Source organism: Musa acuminata, chromosome BXJ1-1 (genome assembly GCF_036884655.1).
Source record: "Musa acuminata AAA Group cultivar baxijiao chromosome BXJ1-1, Cavendish_Baxijiao_AAA, whole genome shotgun sequence".
In the NCBI taxonomy this organism is placed as follows: domain Eukaryota; kingdom Viridiplantae; phylum Streptophyta; class Magnoliopsida; order Zingiberales; family Musaceae; genus Musa; species Musa acuminata.
The window spans coordinates 16,566,887-16,591,883 of record NC_088327.1 but is presented as its reverse complement, the minus strand read 5'-3'; the positions used below and the strand labels follow the sequence as shown (position 1 = coordinate 16,591,883).

The 24,997-nt window shown below is 35.3% G+C and overlaps 1 protein-coding gene across 8 annotated transcripts; it reads right to left on the bottom strand.

Annotated features, from left to right (window-relative positions):
* Positions 1-24: 24 nt before the first annotated feature.
* LOC135676477 (serine/threonine-protein kinase STY46-like) lies at positions 25-21,982 on the bottom strand. Of its 8 annotated transcripts, XM_065187714.1 has the most exons (17): positions 21,585-21,981; positions 21,050-21,164; positions 16,098-16,195; positions 15,814-15,930; positions 15,492-15,546; positions 14,507-14,617; positions 8,208-8,258; positions 6,665-6,840; positions 6,351-6,563; positions 5,434-5,507; positions 5,123-5,328; positions 3,348-3,443; positions 1,959-2,039; positions 1,808-1,861; positions 696-830; positions 521-617; positions 25-162 (listed from the first exon to the last, which is right to left on the bottom strand). In XM_065187714.1, the coding sequence occupies exons 1-16, from the start codon at positions 21,788-21,790 to the stop codon at positions 540-542; spliced, it is 1,866 nt and encodes a 621-aa protein (XP_065043786.1). In that variant the 5' UTR covers positions 21,791-21,981; the 3' UTR covers positions 25-162; positions 521-539. The 8 variants fall into 8 exon arrangements, with proteins under 8 accessions (XP_065043786.1, XP_065043796.1, XP_065043777.1 ...); XM_065187724.1 differs by lacking the exon at positions 25-162 and having other exon boundaries at positions 520-617; positions 15,814-15,867; positions 21,585-21,982; XM_065187705.1 differs by lacking the exon at positions 25-162 and having other exon boundaries at positions 520-617.
* Between the last annotated feature and the right edge of the window lie 3,015 nt (positions 21,983-24,997).

Sequence of the window (24,997 nt, the reverse complement as noted above, 5' to 3'; positions counted from 1 at the left end):
GGACATGGTGGTGAACCCCCATCTCTTTTACGGGTTCCGTTCTTTCTCGATTGCCAAGTCATTAAGTTCCTGACATGATTTCCAAGATTTAGATCTCATGGTTTAATGATGTTGACTGTTTTGACGCTATTCTGTGTCTCTCTTTTTCTCTTTCTATTTTTCCTGCAAAATTTTGAGCAATAACATTGAGTTTGTTACAAATATAACTAATCAATCCCGTAAACTATGAAATTGGCACAAATAAAAAAAATAAAATCCTTTCTATGTGGCAAGATTAAAGAATATATTTAAGTCTAACATACTGAAATGAATTGTTAGACGACCAAAAAAACAAGAGTCCTCCTACTCATCACATTCCACCTTACGAAGTGGTAACAAATAACAAAAACACAGAGAAAAGAATTAAAAGCATAAAAATTAAGAACCAGGAAAAACAAGCCACGAAATTTGAACACTGTACAGTTTTAAGGTACTATCTCTATCTATGGCTGGAAATTGCCGGTGATGAGATCGTACGTACATTTTGATCAAATGAAGTTTCAGTGGCCACGTCGGAGAACAGAAAGAAATCCACCTGATGACTTATCCTTACGGCAGTCATCGGATTCATCTTCGACCTGTTTGATAGTTTCAAAACCATCATGTCAAAGAAGTTTTGGAATTTAGGAACAGAATCCTAGGCTTAGATGATGAACCTCTTTAGCAATAAGCTGTAGTATCTCCAATATTTCTGAGAAGTCAGGCCTGGCAGCTGGATCTAGTTGCCAACACTTGTGCAGCAGCTCATCAAGCTTTGGATGAGTATTCTTTGGTAAGGTAGGCCTCAAACCCTATAGAGTAGAAATTGAAGTCAAAAAGAATGTTGTGCAGGCGCATATATAGTTTTCAAACATATATGTTAAGAAACATAGAGAAGCACTGATACTAATACAAGTATGCAACTCCTACAGAAGTATATTCTTTTCCTTAATAACTAGTTAAGTTAATTTTAGTGATTGGAGGATCCAAGTTCTACGCTGATTAAAACCCATACAATATGGTGTTGGAACTCTGTAGGAGCATCGATCAGATAAAACCAGTCATGTATGGCAAGCAATCATGTGTTGAATGATTTATGGTGATGGAAAAAACTGCTCTATGTGAAAAGGGGAGCAAGATATCTTCATGTTGATATGAAAGTATAAAGATCACCTATGCATGATTATATCTTATCTTTACTTTAAATACACCTTTACTAGTTCTTGCATACTTGGAAGTATTTGTCATAAATTAGCTTCTACTTTTCAACAAGCTATGTTGTTCATGTGATCTCCTCACCTAATCTAAGTCATAGGTATAGAGTTCTAATAAAATAGATTGCAAAACATTCGGCATAAGTAGCATAACCTGCTTTCTCAAGATCCCTCATAATTCTAATAAGATAGATTGCAAAAACATACAGCCATAACATACTCTGCTTTATTCAAGATCCCTCATATCAGAACATATTGTGTCACATAAAACACTGTTTACACATGTTTGTGCTCCATAGGAATGCATGATTTATTGGCTTCAATGCAAGTGGCAAGGAGATTTAGTTTTTTAATTGTTCCAATCCAGTGCAGAAATCAATACATGAAGCAAAAGACAAAGACAATTTTTACAACAAGTCACATTGTTGGTATCATGTAAAGTTACGTTGGTCAAGAATTTGGTAGAACAATATTATCTTGATGAAAAGGAAGGATGCGTATGATGGATTCCTATGAATGTGTATTATAGATTGTTATATTTCTGACAACATAAGTGAAACCGGAGGTGAGGTTACCTTTTGAACAACGCCTACGGCTGCTTGAAGTGGGGTTAAGTATTCATATGGGAGCTGCACAGAAAAATAGAATATAGACACACTAAACTTCATATGAAGTTTCATTTTGAGTGTAAAAAAAAAGAATTCGTACTGCATGAGTTGAAGTTACCTTAGCTGTAAGCAACTCCCACATTACAATTCCAAAGCTAAAAACATCAGCTTTGTGATCATAGGGCTTGTGTTCTATGACCTAAATATAGAGGAAGTGCAGAATTTGTTGGTTCGTTGGAGATCTGAATTATAAATAATGAAACCACAGAATATTCAAGGAAAAACCAACTGAATTGCCAAGAACCAATAAGACAGGATACCAATACAACTAAATCAAGTTAAACAATATTCAAGAGACCTAATCATGCCACCATGTAAGCTTTGCAGAATTAAGATAAGTCTATAGTTGCACACAGTTTTAATGGAAAATATAGCCAGTTACAGTTGAACCCATAGTATATGGATTATGTATACATCTCCATATTTTACAGCCGTATTTGCTTAAATGTGCCTGTCGGGTTTGTTTTCCTCTACTATCAGAGAGAGAAAAGGACCTTTCAAGAGTGGTAGTAAACTCTGCCTAGCAAAGAGTTAAGTCAATGCCATCAGTGTGCTATTTTCCAGTGTATACACAGATCCTTAGCCATCATTAACCTCCCAACTCTTCTTTATCTTCCATATTCCTAAACAAGGAACTGACAGTGATCCACAACTCCAGCTAAACATTTATTTCAAGACACTGGCAATATTAGAAATAATTTGCAACTACTCTTTGTTCAACACCACAAAGGTACTAATTTGTAGAACACTCAGATCAAAATGAAATTTAAAAAAAAGTTCCTTGCAAGATCTAGATCTAAAGCTCAACAAGCTCCTTGTTTTTATCATGGGTGAACCATAAATTTCAGTTAACATTCTCTTGAAGTCAGAAGACTCAGAACTATCTTTTCTAGGATTAGCATTTTTAACAGAAACCTGGAAGTTCAAAAAAGTATCAAAATTTACCACATACAATGACCCAAAAAAAAAAACTAAATGAGCAAGCAAATTGTATCAAAAGATAATCATCATCCTCAAAAGTTATAAGTCAACTGCATGACCTATCATGGAGACCCACACCAGAATCATGATTTTTTAATACCAAACCCATAGAACTACTGAAAAGATGGGCTTGAGCTCAAAACCCGATTGGCAGGAAATCGAAAAGCTCCCTGAGAGAGTTTTGTGTTGTGGAAACAAAACTGAAAGGGCATGCAGAACCTTGGGAACGTTGAGCAAGTGCATATATAGATCAAGAAACAAATAATGAAAAGGACAAAGTAGCAATGCTGATTCTCCGACAATTTCCATATCTGTTGGCACATATGTTGACAAAATTGGTGAAAAGTGCAGTCAACAGTATAAACTATGATCAAATTATGGTGTGAGACAAATAAAAGCAACAATGTGGTAGGAAGTGAAATTAACACTAGAACTTGAATTAAAAAAATTAGCACTGGATCATAACCTCAGGTGCCATCCAGCGATATGTGCCTGTTTCAGCAGTCATAACTCCAGACTCAGCTTTAACACGTGCTACACCAAAATCTGCAACCTTAACAACCTGCGATGAATAAGTAGATTAGTTGAGGGAACTAAAGCAAATTCAGCTACATTGATACAAATTTACATAGGCCAAAACATAAGGCAAGGTATCTAGAGATAAAACAATCAGTTTCATGTAATAGAAATATTTACGACTTGTATGTAACAGAAATATTTGATAGTGAATCAGGGAAGATACACAATCCACTAACATAAAGAGAGAAAAAAATCATTTAAATGCAACTGAAGTTTTAATCTTCAGGTCAACACAAAATGACACAAAGCAATTTAACCTTCACCTAATCAACTAGCCTCAACTTGTTGATTGGCTCGTTAATTATTGACAGCGAGCCCTGACAAATGTTAACAAGAACTGTCAACTAATTCCATCCACTTACCGATAGGTTCATGAATTCTATATAACGTGGTTTCCTAATCAACCTTTCAAGCATTAACATTCTTCATATATTTGAATGTTACCTAAGGCCACCAGCAATCATACACCTACATCTATGTGCTAGGGTATCATACACAAAGAAACACACAAAATTGAAGTAATTTTGTGCTAATTCTACAAACATCACATGCATCTAACGAGGAAGTTCACTACAAAATTCATAAATAAAAGAGTAAAATTAGTTAACACAAGAATTCTTTCACCCAAAATTGCAAAATAAGCTGACTTGGAGAAAGTTGTGTAGATAATGTATCCATCATCTCCCATTTTACTTGGGGAAAAAACTATCATATGTGTGGCTTGGTAACATCGGTTTTTCTTTACATGTCAAAATGCAGATTTCCAAGTCAACACACATTGAAATTGTTCTTGATCTGTTTAATGATTTTTCAATCAAGACCTTACTATCATACAGTCAAAGTCTTAACCAACTAACATAACTCGTTTCTTCGAATATATTGAATGAGATTTTGAACCTCAACCTTTTGATGAGTGGTTCTAGTATACCACTACCAATCCAATGTTTAAGGTGTCAGGGGTGTGATTTCAAACCCTCAATCTTTGAAAAACGAGTTAGTACATAACCACCAAACCAATATTTTAGGCAAGGTTTGAAATATCGTACCGTACCATACCGGCATTTCGACATTCGCTCGGTACGGTACGGTACAGTATACCGAGCAGTATACCGTTCGGTATACTGCTCGGTATATATATATATATATATACATAAGATTTTTTATATATATAATATTATTTATATATATATATATTTTCCTTCTTCGGGCGACATCGTCGAGGCGACGCAACGTCGCCTAAATATATATATATATATATATATATATATATATATATATATATATATATATATATATATATATATATATATATATATATACCCTCCAGTAACGGGCGGTCTGTGTACCGGTCAACTGACGGACCGATACGTACCGTCTAGTACGAGTGGTATTATTCGAAATTGTATACCTTGATTTTAGGTGTTGATTAATGATATTTGTGTGGCATTTTACAATGTAAAACCGAATCTTGTACTTACGCTGATCATAAGAAAAATTAGAATCTAAATGATTGAGCTACCGCTCAAATTCACCTAGTAGACTCCTTGCTCTCCAGATGCACATGTTACAAACATGTGCTCAACCAAAGTAGCAGACAAATGGAGGGGACCACATACCCACATTGCCTGACAAGAATACAAACAAGTAACCCAGAAGTCTCACCAGCTGGTAGAATGTGCTGAAATCACTTGCCTCATTCTCATCCATCAGAAGATTGGCAGCCTTCAGATCCCGATGGATAATGTTATTTTGGTGCAAGTAGTTCATCCCCTTAGATACATCAATTGCCACTCGCAATAAAGCTGGAAGCTTGAAGACTCCCTTCTGTTTATGAAGAAAGTCATAAACACTTCCACCCGACATAAATTCTGAAAATAAAAATACAGAAAATGAAGAAGTTTCATAACAGCAACATATCTCAATCTAGAAAAACAAATAGCCACACATACTCAAGCATCACCAGATATTAATACCTGTAACAATACATAAGCTAGGAGGTTTTGTACAAGCACCAATAAACTGCACCACATTCTTGTGACGAACCTTTCTGCGACACCAAGAAAACAAGGATAAAGCAGAAGGTTGAGAAAAATAAAATAGAAGAGGAACAACCTCTAGGAAGCCTGGTTGATATGGTAGTCAATGTATGTCAGCACATGCATAAAACAGTTTAATGCAGTGCAAAACACCACCTAGAAAAGGATAAAAGAATATCTTATCTGATTGCTACATGGCAATAGAAAAGACAAACCTGATGAATCCAAACCATACAGACTGGGACTACAAATGAATGGATTCCACTGCATCCAAATTAAGTCCCATCCATTGTCTTCAATGTGGTGCCTCCACAGGGTGCAACTTGATGCAGACTATTGACTGACACTAGTGGCACTCTGTTTCTCCTAATGAATGATTTTATTGGAAATAGTTATTCCTTATTAGATTATCTAAAAGAAAATATCTATGGAAAGACTCATATCAACTCATTAAAAAACATGTATATGCCCAAAAACAGCTGGATTTCTATCCTAGGGAAGCGAGAGAGCAAGAGAGAGATCGGAAAGGCAAAATCTTGATGATGTCCCAGATGTCTTAGTTGGTACATCCTACATGCGTACATAAAACTCAAATGAACTTTTTTGTCTCTATTGGCTACTCACAAGAAAATCTATATTTGTGGCTTGCATTTAAAATATTCTCATGATAATTAAGGATGAACTTAAGCTTGAAAGCTGTAAAATTATAAATACTGATGACTAAGAACAATGTAGCACAAAGCACACACATAAAGCATGTAATTGCAAAACCTAACGGAAACACAGCAAAGCACATCGAAATATGTTGTAGCATGATTTATGTGAAAAGACATGATATAACAAGCATGTCATACCTAAAGTCCCTGAAAAGACATGATATAGTACTATTAGCACTATATACACTCAAGCCACTGGATGTTGAGAAAATAATACTGATTAATTGTACAAATAGAACCAACCGCATGATGAAGACTTCCTGAGCAAACTCTTGCTGCATATCAACATTAACACGCTCAGGCTTTAATACTTTAATTGCCACATCCTGGCTACAGTATGTTCCACGATAACTGAAAAAGAAAAGCATTGGTGTTTAGACAGTTTAAAGTGTTAAGCATCCCATTAACTTAATCTACTAATATATGTTGGTAAACTAACTAGTGAAACTTACAGATCACCATATGATCCAGATGCTACTTTATTTCCAAACTTCAGCAGCTGAAAATTGATTTCCCAAACATCAGTCCCATCTGTTGGTATCTGGACATGGTCAGGCAGAAAGTTCTCTCCAGATTGTGCATTCTTAATTTGAGGAGACGATGAATGAGACTTTGACCATGCTTGTCTCTATATAGGAAGGTGTTCAACAAACTTAAGATCACAAAACTTAAGATCACAATCTTCTAACAAAAGATTAAAACATAAAAAAAAAGATATCATCACCAAACAATGTCACAAAGTAGATGAGGTAAATTTAGAAAGGACCATATATTGAAGCAACATGAAACTGAATATTATGCATATAAGAATCAACTACTGAACCATATATTTAAACTAGCACCAGAGAGAAACATATGACTCCTCTTATCATTTCCTGCTGTTTACTGTTGAGTGTTTATACAAGATTTCAAAGAAAAAATAAATGACATGCAGGTAGTTCTCACTTGAAAAGATAATGAGGCATGTATGTTGATTTATGGGGAAAGAATTACTGATCATGTCAAAATGGAAATCCTAGTGAAGGTTGTCTGCAAAGATTCATGATTATGATTCAAACAGAACACCGCTGTCTCTCTTGTTATTGCTCCAATTCTAAAATACAAATAACCTCTTCTCTAAAATGAATGCATACAATGAAAAAATACAAGAGACCCTATAATATATGCATGCCATCTTTTGAAGTTCAGATAAGAACTTTAAGCTAAGCAGGGTTCTAATAGTAAAAAACAGTTAGAAAGTTGAACCAATGTGCAATCAATTTAGAGGTAACTGACTAGTTCACTCAAGCACCAAATAAGGTCTATTTTTTACAGCCAAAAATGACAGGACAGTTGCTTCAATAACTTGCATATACTTTCAAACATTAAATCTCGTAACCTTAAAAGTATTTATATAACATAATACTATTTGTTCAACTCTTAAGGCTTGCATCTAAAAGTCCGATTTCATATTATTTCTTTCTACCTATCCTTGAAACCTCACAGCAGAAGGAGCTTCTCAGCACCACAGCCTCACTAAATTTCAAATAGGCAACTTTCTCCACAGTTTCCTCTTACACTTCCTGTGACTTATTAATACTCCTTGTTTATTGTGCTTTCACTAAGTACTTTCTTAGACCTAAAGTCAAAAGTTTGAGAACAACATTTTTAAGCAAAAAATCCTGGCCAGAACCAGACTAATGCAAATAAAAGAATATAAATACTAAGTTCACCAAATGCCTAAATTTGCGAATGAGAAAAACAAATAACAAGCAACAAAAAGTTGCTTAACAAATTGTCCATTAAAGGGACCATGTCCCATTGTAACAATCCTGTTTTTGTCCCCTAAGCAACTAAATCAGTCATGAATTTATAAAAATGTAATGGTCAAGGACAATCCTTTGCAAACCTGAGCTATTTGACCTCAAAGAGGTGATGGTTACGAACAACGAAGTCCATCGACGATGGAGTCAATCAAGATTCAAACTAATGGGAAAAATAAAGAAAGAAAGTTACCCCCATCTTGTGAATTTCCTTTTGCAACAAGTCCTTGAGTCGATCAGTTTCCTACATGCTTTGAAGAGCAAGTAAGCATTCTTCCTTGATGGCTAAAACATTAGTGAAAACTTACACATAACAATTATCTAGAGACAACCCATGAAAGAATTTATAGTACTCATAAGTGAATTAACATCATATTCCAACAAAATGTTGCAAAAACAATCATATCTGAGCAACAAACTTGTCAGAGCACCAATAAAGTATTAAGAATAGACCAAGGATTAGCATTTTTCTATAATAAAAAAATTACTTATACACAATCATTTCTAAAAAATTGGGTCAATAGAAATTCATTCACGATGATGCAAAAATATGTCTATTATTGTGAAAATTACTCCTTTGAATATAACCTCAAGGCCTCTAGTTAACTAAAAGTTCCCTGGCACATCACCAAATACCATGTTATTTTAGTCTGACTTACCATATTCATCACCACTTAATAATTCATAACCTTATTCTGATCCTGTACATATCATGTAAAATGCAAGGGTATATCTATGTCAATATATAAAAATGTCTACAGTTTTTCTAAGGAGAATTCTATTGTAATCAAATCAAATAATTAAGCTAGGAATTAAATTTTTTCCTTATTTGCCATTGAAATTTAGGAAATCTTAATCTATTTCCTTGTTTGTTAATACAAATTAGGAAATAACTATTAAGCATTCCAAATAGAGTGATATCATATTTGTTAGTATATTAAATATAAATAATTTATATTAAATAAATATAAAAATGAAAATAGATTTCCTTTAATGGAGGCTCATATTTTTCTCATATTAAATAATTTATATTAAATATAAAAAATTTTCTCATATTTTTCTTCATTTTCATTAAAAGATCTTTTAATCGTCTCCTTTGCTCTATCCATAGCCTCATAAATATATCCCATTGCAGGCTTATTTTTATTATCCACCAACCGAATGACTCGAACAAGAGGGCCCATTACCTTTAATATATAAACTACATGATTCCAAAAGGATGACATTAAGATGATATCAGCAGCCCTCTTGTCTTTTATTTCTTTTGCCCATTTGTCTGTCACCCATTTCTCAGAGATAAACATATTTCTCAGAGTATGTTTTTGACGATGCACGCTCTGTAATGTTAAGAATGAAGTAGCAAATCGGGTGACACCATGTCTCACTAATTCTTTATTCCCTGTAAATTCTCTCATCATATTCAAAGCCTCAATGTGATTATAAAGAAATCCAACAACAAAAATTGCCCTTTCTAAGGTTTTCTTGATTTCTAAGATCTTTCCAATATCCTCCAACATTAAATCAATACAATGTGCTGCACATGGAGTCCAATACAAGTGTTGTCTTTTTTATTCAAGCAATTTACCTGAGACAAAGGATAACAAAAATGATAAGACTTAAGAGTTTAACATACTTAATTGAAGATAAAATAATTAAAAAATTCAAAAGATGAATATTACCAGCTAAAATATAGTTGCTTCCATTGTCGATTATGATTTGAACGATATTTTGTTCTTCAATTTTTTCCACGAAGTTGTAAGTAAATCATATATCTTGTCTCCAAATTTTACAAAAGATGAAGCATCTATTGACTTCACAAACATAGTCCCTAAAGAACAATTAACCATAAAATTAATTATACTCCTGCGCCTCCTGTCAGTCCAAACATCTGACATAATAGAGCAACCATGTGTTGCCCATGATTCTTTATGACCCTTTAGTAAGTCATTTGAATAATTCAACTCTTTTTGCAGCAATGGAACTCGCATCTCATAATAACTTGGAGGTTTTAATCCTGCACCATATCTTCTAATAGCTTCAATCAGATCCTTAAAATTGTTTAAACGAGTTGCACTAAGGGGAAGACCAGCCTGATAGAAGAAGCGAGCAATGTGTTGAATTGTTCTTCCTCTTATTTATTTATCACAAGCATCACTTATATTTGTTTGTCTAAATTTTGAGCCTCCTGCTTGCCCTTGTTGTTTTTGGAATCCTTGAAACATATATAGATCCATCAGTCCTTTTTTACCTTTCTTAGTACTCATAACTTCTTTTCCTTTTTTGTCGTATACTCTTTTTTCACTTGGGTTAATACTCATAGAATAATCTTCTTCTTCATCCCTGAGATGTTTAACATTGTCTTCTAGTAAATTCCCGTAAGATTCATTCTTTTGTGTCTTCTTTTCATTCATATAACTCAGCAACTCTTCTTTTACCTCAAGTGGACACTTTTTGCAAGCTGTTGCATTCTTGAAATTTCCTAGTAGATTTGTTTTGCACGAAAAATATCACCTCTAGTAGTTTTATCGCAGAATATGCAAGTCACTGCATTAGGATCTTTCGGATCCTTCAAATAATTATACTTCCATGCAGGATCTTTTTTTGATACCATTGGAGACTCTATTGAGTTGCTCTCTACACTTACCCTTTATGTTGAAACCTAGCAATAATTTCAAATAAATAAAAATTAACAACATTAAAATCAAAATAATATATTATTAATCTATTAACAGTATTGAAAATTAATCATTTTAAATAAACTTAATATTAACAGTATAAGCCTGTTGACTGAGAAAAGAGGATGCAGCAACGGCGGCAGCGGCAAGCGGCGACAACGGCGAGCAACGGCAGCGGCAGCGGGAACGGGAAAGGGAGCAAGAGCGGCGAGCAACGGGAGGCGCGAGCGACAACAGCGACAGCGATTGCGAGCAGCAACAGCGGCGAGCAGCGGCAGCGGGAGCAGGAGCGGCGAGCGGTGATAGAGGCAGCGTTTGCGAGCAGCGAGCAGCGGGAGCAGGAGCGGCAAGCAACGGGAGGCGCGAACGGCGACAGAGGCAGCGTTTGTGAGCAGCGACAGCGGCGAGCAGCGGCAGCGGGAGCAGCGGCAGCGGGAGCAGGAGCGACGAGCAGCGGGAGGCGCGAGTGGCGACAGAGGCAGCGTTTGCGAGCAGCGACAACGGCGAGCAGCGAGATCGGGATTGGGAGCGGCAGCGACGAGGGTTAGGGTTGGGTTCTCACTTATGTCGATTTTAGTTGGTTCGATTGAACCAACTAACCATCAGAGACCGAACCAGGACCGAACCAGACCTAAAATCCTGGTTCGGTCGCCTTGGTTAACCCAGGCGCTCGCCCGAAGCGCCCAGCGCCTGGGCTCGGGCGAGCGCCCAGGTGGCGCCTGTTTGAAGCGCGCCGCCTGGGAGATTAGCGAGGCGCTCGGGCCTCGCCTCGCCTCGCCCGAGCGCCTTTTTAAATCACTGATCTAGCCCAATATTGTTATTGGATTTGAGCCCAAATATTGATTGAACTAAACTAGGCTTGATTAGTCTAGATCGATTCAGGGTGATTTCGAATTGATTGACTTATTCAAATCAGTTTAACCTAAATTGAACCTAATCTAGTCCAAATTATACTAGTCTAGGGTGGTTCCAGACCAATTAAATGAGGATTAGAGATCGGTTCAGTTAGGTTCTAGTAAATTGAGTTCAATTGGATCGATTGAACTAAGGTTCAAGTCAATTGAGGGCAAATTTGTATTATTTGATATTGATGATATTTGAAAGAGATGTTTTAAATATGTTATTTCATCCCGATATGGACATAACCAGTGTGAGATTATGTTACTTCCCTACCGAGAGCAGATATGGCGATTCCCTTCGGGGATTAGTGGGCCGTCAGACGTGGCGGCTGGATGGTTCCTCCATCCGCTGTTGGGAGGAACGTGTCCCCACTTTGGCGGGTGAGGGACACCTCTCCATCCGCAGTTGGGAGTGCGATATGATTTTGCATCCATCCGCTGTTGGGAGAACACAAACTCATCCCATAGGATAAAGCCTCTCCATCCACTGTTGGGGGAGTGCTCCTTCAGGTATTTGATATACGACAATGGGATGATTGATTGAATTTTGATCATGTATTCATTTTGAGTTAACTTTTAGGGTTCCTACTCAGCATTGCTGAATTTTCTTTATTTTTGATTTTCAGAGCAGCCTCCCTCTAGTACTAAATCAGATTCCATTGGAGAGCAGACCTTCCTCTACCGCTATATAGAGTCACTTGGATGATTCTTGAAGTTAACATCACTATGTTTACTTTTCTACTTGTGATTTAACGAATAAATGAATTGTAATAAATATTTATGAACGAAGAATAAAGTGATGTTTATCTATTTGACCTAAATGTGTGGAAAGATATGGAAAAAAAAAATCCAGGATGTGACATCTATCCATTTTTATGTTCGAAATTTTTCACCAAGAAAAAGATTATTGAAGAATTATTACCAATATTAAATGTAAATAATACACAAAGGCATGATTCATACCGGAGAAGGCATGTAAAGAGGCCCTTTCTATACACCAAGCCAGTGAAAAATGTATTTATTCATTAAAAAGAAACAAAGTAATTATCCGTAACAAAAGAAAACCAAATTATAGAATAGTGTAAAGATAGTTAATTTGGAAAACGTTCTCAGTCCAAACCAAAAAAATCATGTTGTTGGGTTCAAATAAACTATAAAAAATTAGACAATTTTTTGTCCTAAACTAAGATAGATATGCTCTTATAGTAAGTATAAGTTGACAGTTAATGATAACACCTTGTTAGAATTCATGCATAAATTTAAACATCATGCTCATGAATTTTTATGTCAACACTACACTGGATTCTTGAATCTCAACTATTAACTATCATTAAGAAATATTAATTAAAATAAAGTGCCAAAAATATAATTTTTATGCTTAAGTGAATCCTCTGACTTATATATTTCAGTTTTTTACTGATCACTATGAATCAAGACATCAAGTAAAAGACAAAATTTAGAGACTTTTTTTTTATCATTGATATTTGCCAAAACATGAAGTACCTTGGCCTATCATCTCCAACAACCAAAGAATTTCATATTCGTTGATATAAAGTAGTGAAGTTTCATGTTTAACATACATTTTCAGATGAAACTTCCAAAGCACCTTCATGAATTATATGATAGAAGAAACTAAAATTCAATTGAACAATAAAGACTTTATCTTCAAATTGAGGACCAATGAATTTAATGTAAATATCAAGGTTCGCAATATTGTACCGTACCGACGTTTCGACGTTCGCTCGGTACGGTACGAAACGGTATACCGAGTAGTAAATCGAGCGGTATACCGCTCGGTATATATATATATATAATATATATATAACTCGACGACGTCGCCTCTCTCTTCTCTCAGGCGGGGCGACGTCGCTTCGGCGACATCACCTCGTTTATATATATATATATAAATTAATATATATATATATATATATATATATATATATTTATATATCTTTTTATTTAAAAGGCGACGTCGCCTTTTCCTTCCCCACGCAGGGCGACGTCGCCTCGTTTATTTAAATATATAAATATATATATATAATCCGAAATAGAGGTGCCTCGACGACGTTGCGTCGCCTTTTTCTAAAATATTTATATATAAATATATATATATATATATATATATTATTTTATTATTATTTTTCATTCCGTCCGGTAGCGGGCGGTCCGCGCACCGGTATGCCGTCGGACCGGTACGTACCGCCCGTACCGGGCGGTATCATTTGGTATTGCCTACCTTAGTAGATATAGTACCAAATGAGTCATTTCTAGATAAATGAGTGGTATCTGTCTTCCCTAATTTTCTACTGCAAATATGTAAAAGCACAACTCACGGCTCAGGCTACACAGCCTGAGTTCCCACCTAAAATATTCATCCATCTTTTAGCATATACAATTCACATACTTCTAAACAAATAAAAAAAGAATGGGATATTGAAACTGAAGTGATCAAAATAATCAAATCTATATCAATATTGCAGCTAGATAAAATTGTCAACCATTATGATTGCTTCTAATATCATAGTGCAAAGTAACATCTATGACCCATGGCAATAAGTGCATCGAAGCATGCCAATACTGTAGCTTCAGTTAACTCTTTTTATGTACAGCTATGTTTTAAAATATGTCCTTTCCTTTCGGAGTGAAGGATAAAAACATCATCACCTGCAATTGAGGAGTAATTTTCATACATCACACATACTCAAAACTATTTCTACCCAGTGATAACCATGTAAATGACTATAATTGTTGTACATGTGTATATCCTGTTATACCAATACTAAAATAACTAAAATGAGAATCCAAATTATGTATAAGAAAAAATTGTCAAAAATTAGTATAGTTCAAGAAGGATAGATGACTGACTGTCAACTAGACCAAGTATTTAATGCAGATTATTCAAAAGTTTACAAATATACCTCACAAGGCCAACCATCAACAACAAACACATCCAAGGAGTAACCATCATTTGTTGAAAAGGCATGTGCTTCTTGAATGTTAAGGCCAAGTTCAGCAAGCAAGGAAGTCAGCTGGAAGTACAAAAAAATAAAGAGATTTACAAAGATATCTCAATAGTCAATACAAGAAAAACCAAAAGATTAGATGCCTTCTATCTAGATTAATTTGTTACATAATATGCCATGCATTAGCCACTGGAAAACCAATGGAAAGAAGAAATACTTGGTATTTGTATAAAAGAAGTATTATGAATTGCAGAACATTCAACTTGGAAATATACATTGTATGCTGAAATTTTGGTTTCATTATATCTTGCAAAATCAGATAAATTTGTTCTCATAAGTTCTGAACCAATCCACCTGATTCCCTGAAAAGTTGCAGGCAGAAATAGTAAACAACTTTGGAACCTAACTCATAACAAATTTAAGTAACCCAAGCAAGTCAACCAACCAATAGACTAAAAATACCAATGGGGCGGGATAGTACCAGAACTCTTCAAGATTTGAGCTACTCATTGAGGCTTGAGCAATAGAATATTATCACCTTTTATGATAATCTATAACTTCATGTTTATAAGCAGAGCCCAAATATAGAAAACTTGTTGCTAGAGGAAAAATTCAAACAAGCTACAACCTTACAGACAATAAGACCAAAAGGACTAACTCCAACATGTCACATCACTCATTGGTGTCTAGATTTACCAAGTCGAAGCACTAAATCCTATGAAGTTGCTTCCGGAGACTAAAGATAGTGTATCAATTTCATATATACCAAAACTCCATGTCATTGATCTATTCTTCAACATAGGTATAACATATTCAGCAAATGACAGGTACAAACCAAAAGATATATAATTACTTAAGAAGATGGGCAGTCTCTGAATTTGCAAACATGTATTAAGAAAATGTTGTATGATGGATATAACTGGGGAAGCAGTTAGTTTACCAGACTTAGAAGCTTTGGCTTGTCATGTGTGGAAAATGTGATTTCATGCATTGGCCTGCAACAAAATAAAATCGACATTTCATGGTGAAGATAAATATCAGATGGAAAAAGAAACAAGCTCATTAAATACAGTACAACTAGCACAGAAAAATATAAAAATACAATATTTGAAAATAATAATGGGACCTACCATTTGGGTCTAATTAATTCCTGAACTTTTTTTGAAGTGCTTAAAACTTGAATGAAGTTAATGTGTCTTGTAATCTACAGTGAAGATCATGGAACAACATGCAGAAGAGAACAGAGAACACAGAAACAACACCTGGGATAAGGTGGAGCACTGGCAAAGTTATCTTCATCTTGAACTTGTTGCCTTCTGGCTTCAAGAGCAAGAGCCTCAAGATTAGGCGAAGAACCAAAGGCAGGAGGAGGATGAACACTGAAGATTGTGTAGGTGATTGAAAACGTTATCATGAATATAGCAATGGGAACAAGAAAGAGGAGTAGGAAGTTAAGTGTCGATAACACAAGGTAGAAAAGGAAGTAAAAAGGTATGCTTAGGAAATTTCACAATTAGAGAACATGCAGTAGGAAAAAAAACTGCACCTTTGCCTAAAGTAAGTTGAAGCAGACTGAGAATCTCCTATTCCTGGTGCATTAGAATCAGAAAAATCAGCTTGGCTTCCATCAGGAACTGGAGAAACCTAAAGAAGCAATTGATCAAGTGAAAGGACCACTAGTCAACTACAACCAAGTCAAGGACAAATAAACTAGATGCAGACACTAAAGCAGAATATTCATTAAATCCTATTATTATATGGAAGTTCAGAAACGTAATGTTCACAAGAAACCCAAAATCTATTGTGCGGGAAAGTCGAAAAAGTTTGCTAGAATTTGTTTTGAAAACAAACAAAAGAAGTGCCATCAAATTATTGCTTTATGTGGTAAATGATCTGAACATTAGTTTGTTTCTACCTATGCTTAGTGAAACAACCAAAAGCTCTAGACTCCAAAAATTTCTACCCCTGTTAGAATTAGCAATTTCAAACCTAAGAAGACCAGAAGTATTAGTCTTCAACTAACCTGGGTTTTAATTTACCTAATAAGGTTCTACGAGAAGTGTTTACCTTATTTTTGTTTAACATATTCTCATTCAGGTTTTATCACCTGCACCATTAGTTTGATCTAGTACAAATTAGCAACTTTTTTCAAGCTAGACATCATATAATGTTTCAATCAGATGACTAGCTCAGTAATGCGGAACAAGAAGAAGAAGACTATTCTCAAGGAGCCTAAAGTTGCAACTTATCACTTTTATTTATCACACATTGTTAATTTTATATTTTATGTTTCTTTCAATGATCCCACATTGTTAGTTAGTTAATTTTCAAGGCCTACAATTAATATAAATAAAGGCCTCCTCTAAGCCTATAAAATCATCAAAAAGCAATATTTTCAAGTATTGTGGAAGTTTCTCCACCATAAGGAGTTTTTTTTCTCATCAGGTTAGTTGCTAGAATCTTTTCTAGTAGTAATTTCTTATTTTCGTTCCTGTCCTACGTCAGTTGATATCAAAGCCTTGCTCTTGGTTAGCATAATAGGTTTTTGGTCAGAAAAATAACGAGTATGCTCTACACTCGCCACGTATAGTGGATCTTGTGTATCAGAAACTTAATTTGTTAAGTACAAGTACAACCCTATAGCCCATCAAGATGAGGTCTAGTGGTAATAATGGCGACAACGGCAACGGCATTGTCGGCGATGGCAGTAGCAAGTTCGATGATGATGGCCTTCGTGATGGAAGCAATGGCAACAACCCCAACAGTAATGATCGGGGAGGGCCAACCCTATGGGCAGAGTTCGAAGCACAAGAAGCGAGGATGATCCGGGAACTCTGAGAGATTCGTGACATGCTCGTTAACTTAGGTTTAGGCGCCAACAGAGTTTATGATGATGGTATGATCAATCGTGCCAGAGTTGATGCTTATGGCCAGCCTAATCATCAACACGGGCCTGCAATCCAGCGTAGGCAACCAGCCTATGAAGATGTGTCAGACGAAGAAGATAGAATTGTAGACCATCATAGAACCAACCAAAGAAGAGGTGCAAGTACAACTCAACCTTGACACTTCTACCAACGTGATACTATCCGTCCACAACAACCAACAGTATATTATGATAACTCAGAATAGTGAAAGGTACAGAAGACATCAAGCACCATCCAGATGAAATAGGTTATTTGAGGATTATCGCCTCAAAACAGATCTCCCCAATTTTAATGGCCACCTCAACATTGAAGCTTTTCTTAACTGGAGTTATTAAGTATAGACCTTCTTCGAGGTGATAGATGTTCCTGATCACAAACAAGTCAAGCTTATTGTATACAAGTTAAAAGGAGGTGCAGCAGCTTGGTGGGGGTACATTACAAAATAATAGAAGAAGATAAGGAAAGGCACCAGTACAAACATAGCGAAAGATGAAGCAACTTCTCAAAGGAAGATTCCTACCCCAAACTATGAACAACTATTGTTCTAACAATACCAAAACTGCATCCAAGGCACTCGATCTGTAACCGAGTATACTAATGAATTCTTATGCCTTTCAGCTAGATGTAAATAATCAGAGTTAGAAGACTAGCAAACAGAAAGGTACGTCAATGGACTAAAATTTATAATTAAAGATAGGATGTCTTTAATTCCGATAAGGACAGTAGATGAAGCACACAATATGGCATTAAAGGTTGAAATGTTGTTGACTCGACCTCCAATTGCAACCTAGCAATTCTCTACTCTGACAACACCACATGTTCTTGACAAAGAGGAGCAATTTATGACTGAATCAATGCAACCTACAACTCAAGGCACAAATACCGGAGGAGCAACAAGGCAAGCTAAGCATATCCCGACTATCACAAATAATCCATATGCTCGACCCCTGGTTGGGAAGTGTTTCAAATGTGGGGAGCCTAGTCATCGTTCCAACGAGTGTCGTGCTCGTAAGACTGTCAACCTTACAGATCACAAAGATAACTTTGAAGGAGATGCTCAAGATGATACGATTGATGATATTGACAATGCTAAAATAGCATAGAAAGAAGGGGAACACGATGAATGTGTTGTGAAAAGATTATTACTCACCCCAAGGCAAGAAGATCCATCTCAGCGTAAGAAAATTTTTCATTCTTAATACAGTGTTAATAACAAAGTGTGTGCATGATTATAGACAACGGAAGCTATGACAATATTGTATCCAAATCATTGATGAGGCATTTAAAATTGCACATAGAAGCTCATCCAACACCATACAAGCTAGGGTAGATTAAAGAAGGCCCAACTGTCATTGTAACTGAGATCTGTAGAGTTTCTCTCTCAATTGGGAAAAGCTACAAGGAGAAAGTTATATGTGAGGTAATTGACATGGATGCATGCCATGTACTACTTGGAAGACAATGGCAGTATGATGTGAATACAACCCACCTTGGAAGAAAAAATATCTATATATTCTGGTAGAACGGAAAGAAGATTCTCATTCTACCGATTAACAAAAAGGGAGATGAAACCAACACTTCCAAAGTGGAGGGGAAGTCTCACTTATCTATTTATAACTTTGTTCAAGAATTCATTGTCAATTTTAAAGAAATAAGAGTATGGTATGCTCTTATTGTAAAGGAAGAAAAACCACCTAAAGCAAAGATTCCAAACGAACTAAGATCGATATTGAAAGAATTCAAAGAGATTACCCCTGAAGAGCCAGATGGACTTCCACCCATGAGAGATATTCAGCACCAAATTGATTTGGCTCCAGGAGCAAGGCTACCAAATTTATCTCACTACCAGATGAACCGAAAAGAGAATGAAATATTGAGAGAGAATGTAAAAGAGTTGATACCGAAGGGATATATATTCGAGAAAGTATGAGCCCATGTGCAATTCTGGCTTTGTTGACACCCAAAAAGTTGAAAGCTACTAATGCTAGGTACACAGAAGTAACTCATAAGCATAGGAGAGAGAATGTATTCAAGGAAGGAGATATGGTATGGTGTACGTGCAAAAAGAGATATTCCACATAGGCACTTGCAACAAATTGAACATGAAGAAATATAGTCCCTACAAGGTCTTAAAGAAAATCATAATAATGCCTATATGATTGATTTACTAGATGATTGGGGAGGCTCAAAGACCTTCAATGTTACAGACTTATTTAACTACTTTGCAAGTGAGAATCCATTATATCTAGACATAAACTCGAGAGTGAGTTTTTCTCAAGTGGAGGGGATTAATGCAGAACAAGCAGAAGAAGACTATTCTTAAGGAGCCTAAAGTTGCCACTTATCAATTTTATTTATCCCATATTGTTAATTTTATGTTTTATATTTCTTTCAATAGTCTCACATTATTAGTTAGTTAGTTTTCAAGACCTAGAATTAGTATAAATAAAGACCTCCTATAAGCCTATGAAATCATCAAAAAGTAATATCTTCAAGTATTGTGAAGGTTTCTCCACCATAAGGAGTTGTTTTTCCTCATCAGGTCAATTGTTAGAATCTTTTCTAGTAGTAATTTTTTATTTTCGTTTCCGTCCTACGTCACTCAGTAAATTAACTGAGATGACATTTCTCAAAGGAAGAACTAATGAATGAAATTTTGAAAAGAAAAGAAAATCGCTAGAGAACCCATATCATTTCCCCACTCAGATAAATATGAAGTAACCGATGAATAAATACCTGAAAACCAATAAGTTTTCAAAAGTTCCTAAAACCAACATAGTAAATGCATGAAAGATCATAGAACAATAACAATATAAGCCAAATTAGACACGGCTTAGTCACAAATTAACCAATACAAAGATATATAGCCACCATTACATCATAAACTGCATGTGAAGTATATCAACTCTTTGGAAATAAATAAAGCTAATAACAGCTAATTATTCAGCAAAACAGACAAATGATATGTACACACCACAAATGACAAAACCGTGCACCGAAGTTATGGTGGCAACATGATCCACCTATAGCATAATGAATATATTAAAAGAAAAGTATAAAAAAACTTAACAATTGATATCAGAAACGCTAGAAAAATTTTAAATTGAAAACAGAAGCAAAACCAATTGCTAAAGGATAACTGCTCGATACAAGCTTCCATCAAAAGTATTACAAACATATTATTTGGTGATAACATCAACCTCAATTCACAAGGTGAAAGATAGAAACTAATACATCTGCTACTATCATGTTAACCAAAATATGCAAAAATTTCTTTCCTCCTATCATGTGACATATACTAGCCCTCTATATACAAGATTTCAACCGAAAAATCATGCAAAGGGACTGTTGCTTGTTGTTTCTCATTCTGTTTACATAAACAATGTTTGTTTCAGCCACTCAAGCCCTGGATGGTTCTGAGTAACTCATGCTCGATAATTTTAAGGAGAGGGCGACGAAAGTGCTATACCAGTTGTTTAGAATCCATCGGAACTACATTCATCCTTCGTTGAGTAGAGTCTTAAAAGTAAAAGCAACATCCAGATGAAGGAACAGCTGCTGAAGCTTTTACCTGCACCAAGCGTACAGCAAAGACAGGCCTATTTGCAGGTTCTTTAGCCAGTTCCAGCAATTTTTTGTGAGTCAAGACATCTTCTGCCCTCTCTACGTTTACATCCAATGCGTAACTGCAAAAGGAAAAGGCCAACAGATCAACATTTGATTCGAGGGAAAAGCACGGCAACAAGTTCGACCAATACAGGTAAAGTGTATCGGCGACTTCGGTTGTACACTCTTGTCAAACAATGATGCCATATAACCAACAGGACATTAAAACTCAATCGAGAATTCGAATTGGACTGGTCACATCCTAAGAACAAGTGGATAAAGAATGTACGCCAGCAAGTATCACCAATGCGTGGATTATTCGGACTAGAAACAATCAGGAACAGAACCCTTTCGAGAAAGGCGAACGGAGAACTATATTTCAGGGCCCCGACCGACGAAAAAGATCAAAAGGTCAACAAATCGACGACACCATCACTAATGATCCAAGAACGAGAAGAAATAAGATAAACCCACAGAAGCGGACGCAACGTGAGATCTACCGAGCCGGGAGACGATTGAAGTGGTTCCACAACCCGTCCTCGAACGACGGGGACTGCACCTCCGGCCGACCGTCCTCCCTCAGGCGGCAGAGGACCTCGTTGTAGACGTCCAACTTGTGTCGCTGCTGCTGCTGCCTGGTGTGGGCCTGGGACGAATCCACCGCAGCCCAGCTGCTGCAGCTCTCCGTCGTGTCCTCCATCGCCATTCACGAATCCAAACCCCCCAAAGAAACCCAGGGAAACCCACAAAAAAGTTCGAACTTCCGCTGGTTAATGCTCTCTTCTCGTCCAAAGGTTCTGCTTAGGCGATGGATGGATCGAAACGGAGATTGGGGTGGCGATCGCCCATGATCCACGTGAGACGAGGCGAGTGGGATAGGAGAAGGAAGAAGGGATTAGCTTTAAAATGGTTGTTTTACATATATATCCTTGCACCATATGCAAATAACATTCCATATGGCATACATCCCTCCAAAATTGAAATTAAAAGCCTCTACATTTTTTAATTCCTTTAGTATTTATTCGTCGGAAAACCTAATTTAATTAATTATTATCGGTTTATATATATAATTTTTTTGAATTAAAAATAGCAATATAAATAAAAAAAATTATAATTAATTTCGCTAAGAGTAGATATTGGAGATTGGCTAATAATCAAATCATCAATTGCAATCCAAAATTCCATTAGGTCGACCCAACTGTATTCATATTTTCATTTATGTTCTTCAATCTATCAATTTTTTGATAGGTTCAATAAACTTTATTTTTCTTTTCCTTCCTATCTCCAAAAAACCAAAAAAAAAGGCAAATTTCAAAATTTTAATAAGTGAAATTGTACTTCTAAGTTTTTTATTTCTTTATATATAAATAACTAGAATTTTAAAAAGAAAATAACAAGGCATCTGAAAATAAATTATTAATTTCTATAAAGCAACATTATATTTGTGCTCTAACATCCCCACAATTGTAAGGCGTTCCAAATAAAAAGATTAAATGAATGTCATGTATTATCTTTGGTGAAACATTCAATTGGTTAAGGTGCATTATATAAAGTCAATGATTTGAGTAGGCTAATTACATATTATCCATATAATTAGTTATTTTTAATATTTTAATTTCTACACTTTTAAATATTACATTGAAATCCTTATACTTACAAAAAAAATGAAACATTTAATCCATTACTCCAATTAATTTTTTTTAAATTAATCTTATAAAATTAGGGATATTAATATTTTGTTTTTGTAATTATAGAGATTCTAATATTATTTTTAAAAATATAAAAATTATGATGTTAAAAGTAATTAATTACAAGATGTAATCTATAAGTAATCCGGTTTAAATCTCACCCCAAGTTGCAACTTATAACAAAAGAAAAAGAAATAGGGTTCATATACAAATATGGGTAAACAATTAAGAGAGAGAGAGAGAGAGAGAGAGTAAAGAAAAATAAAGCTGAGGATGACATCTGACCTACTTTTATAATATAATAACGTTGATAAGAGACGAGTTAGGTGAAGCAAGTAGAGAAAAAGCTCCAACATTCTCAAGTAGAAGCTCTGACCTACACCAGATAATGAGCCATGAGTCAGCATCATGACTGACTTAAAACTCGTCTCTCTCTCTCTCTCTCTCTCTCTCTCTCCTTACATGTCCGATTCGGATGTGATGAGGATGGCGGTGGCATTATCCAGGTGGTGGACGACTCTCTGCTTTTTGTTCCCTTGCTTTACATGTACATGGGGCTCTCTCACTTGGCTTTTAGTATTTTGCCATTATTACGAGTCTTCTTTCATTTAGCACTAACAATATGAAGTCGAATATTTCACATCAATTTTGAAATCAAAAAGAGAAATCAAGTCATCAATAATCAAGAAATAAATCAAAATTTTGGTAAGAAAAAAATGCTAAATACAAAGAATAATTTTCTCTTTTGTTAACTTAAATTCATTCTCGAAATCTTCTTATACACCTCATATAAGCATACAAAACTCTTATCTCGGTCTTTTCTAAATTCACTAAAAAAACCCCTAATTTAATAAGATTTTCTTTTTAATGATTGAGTTCTTGATTTTAGTCCTTCAAGTAATTTGAATTTAATTATGATGCCTAAAATATTTATCAATCCTAATAAATCCTAAATTTACTAAGATATAATCTATGTTATCCATAAAAAATATTCTCCTAACAAATCAAACAAGGAAAACCATTCCTAAAAATATAGTTAAATTAAAATAGAATATTACCTAAACACTCTCTCGCTCATTGATTAAAATACTCATTTTCTAACCTCACATCATCTCTCTAATTTAAATGTCGATATTCTCTTTTCAAGCCTTGAGTTAGCATGCCTTAGCTAATCACTTTGCATCAATCTTTCCTTCTAGAGCTTGATAATATATATTTTATTGGGCAAATTGAATTGATGAACGAATTTGACATAGACCAACCATGTCGTTGTGCATATATCTTTTTAGAGGATAAGGAGGCCAACGCATCCTCCATTATAATAATTATTATTATTATCATCATCCAGCGATGTCATAAGTGTCGTGCATTGGTACGAAGCTTCCCTTCCTAAGGGCAGACCACTAAGTACGGAATGTTTAGAGGAATATTCCAATCATTAGCTTGCACAGGATTAAACCAAACGTGTAACGTGATTAGCCGCTGGATTTTGTTGGAGATAATGATATTTATGAAGTGGACGGCTAAGATTTCGGCTAAGTCGTTGATCTTTGATCACAGTTGATCCTGATCTCCCACGCCAAAAGTCAATGCAGCTCTAATTACAATGCAGTTAGTTAAACACGCTATTAGGATTGTGCAGCATCATTTTGATGTTGATGTGTGTGGTCATTTCATTATATGGAATTCTGAACTACTTGAGCTTAGTATAGCAAGAACAGTTTATATATATTTTCTCCTAATCAACTATTATCTTCGTGATAGTGTATTCTAAATTTACCTTAGGGGAGGATTTAAAATCTAATTCTTATCCTAAATTTGAGTTCGACTCGAAAAAAATTTATCGATTCATCGCAAGGTTTAGGATCAAATACTATGTTTATCACTTATCATTTATAAATGAATGTATTAAATCAAACAATCACTTATTATTTATAATATATTAAATCGAAACCCGATAAATATATGTAGCATCTCATGAAAGTATAGATAATCACTTTAGTATAGTCACAGTACCAAATTCTAAGAGTATACCTTTAATTTTAGCTATATTATAGTATAAATAGATGTCTCTCCAAATGCAATTTATGTATACTTAATATTTTACATTAACCTTGAATGTCTACAAACTTCGAGTATCAAGAGGTCTCATTCTATTGATTCGAGACTCTAACCAATTTGACTGCAACCCTCCCTAAGATCTGGTCAAAGTGATCGTCTCAGGA

What these genes read in the sequence shown, in the direction of transcription:
- LOC135676477 (XM_065187714.1), bottom strand. Translation starts at nt 21,790, where the DNA reads ATGGCGATGGAGGACACGACGGAGAGCTGCAGCAGCTGGGCTGCGGTG. An exon ending in TTCAATCGTCTCCCGGCTCG is followed by an intron (nt 21,165 to 21,584) that starts GTAGATCTCACG and finishes TTCCTTTTGCAG; the next exon opens with TTACGCATTGGATGTAAACG. An exon ending in TTGCTGTACGCTTGGTGCAG is followed by an intron (nt 16,196 to 21,049) that starts GTAAAAGCTTCA and finishes TTGCTTCTTTAG; the next exon opens with GTTTCTCCAGTTCCTGATGG.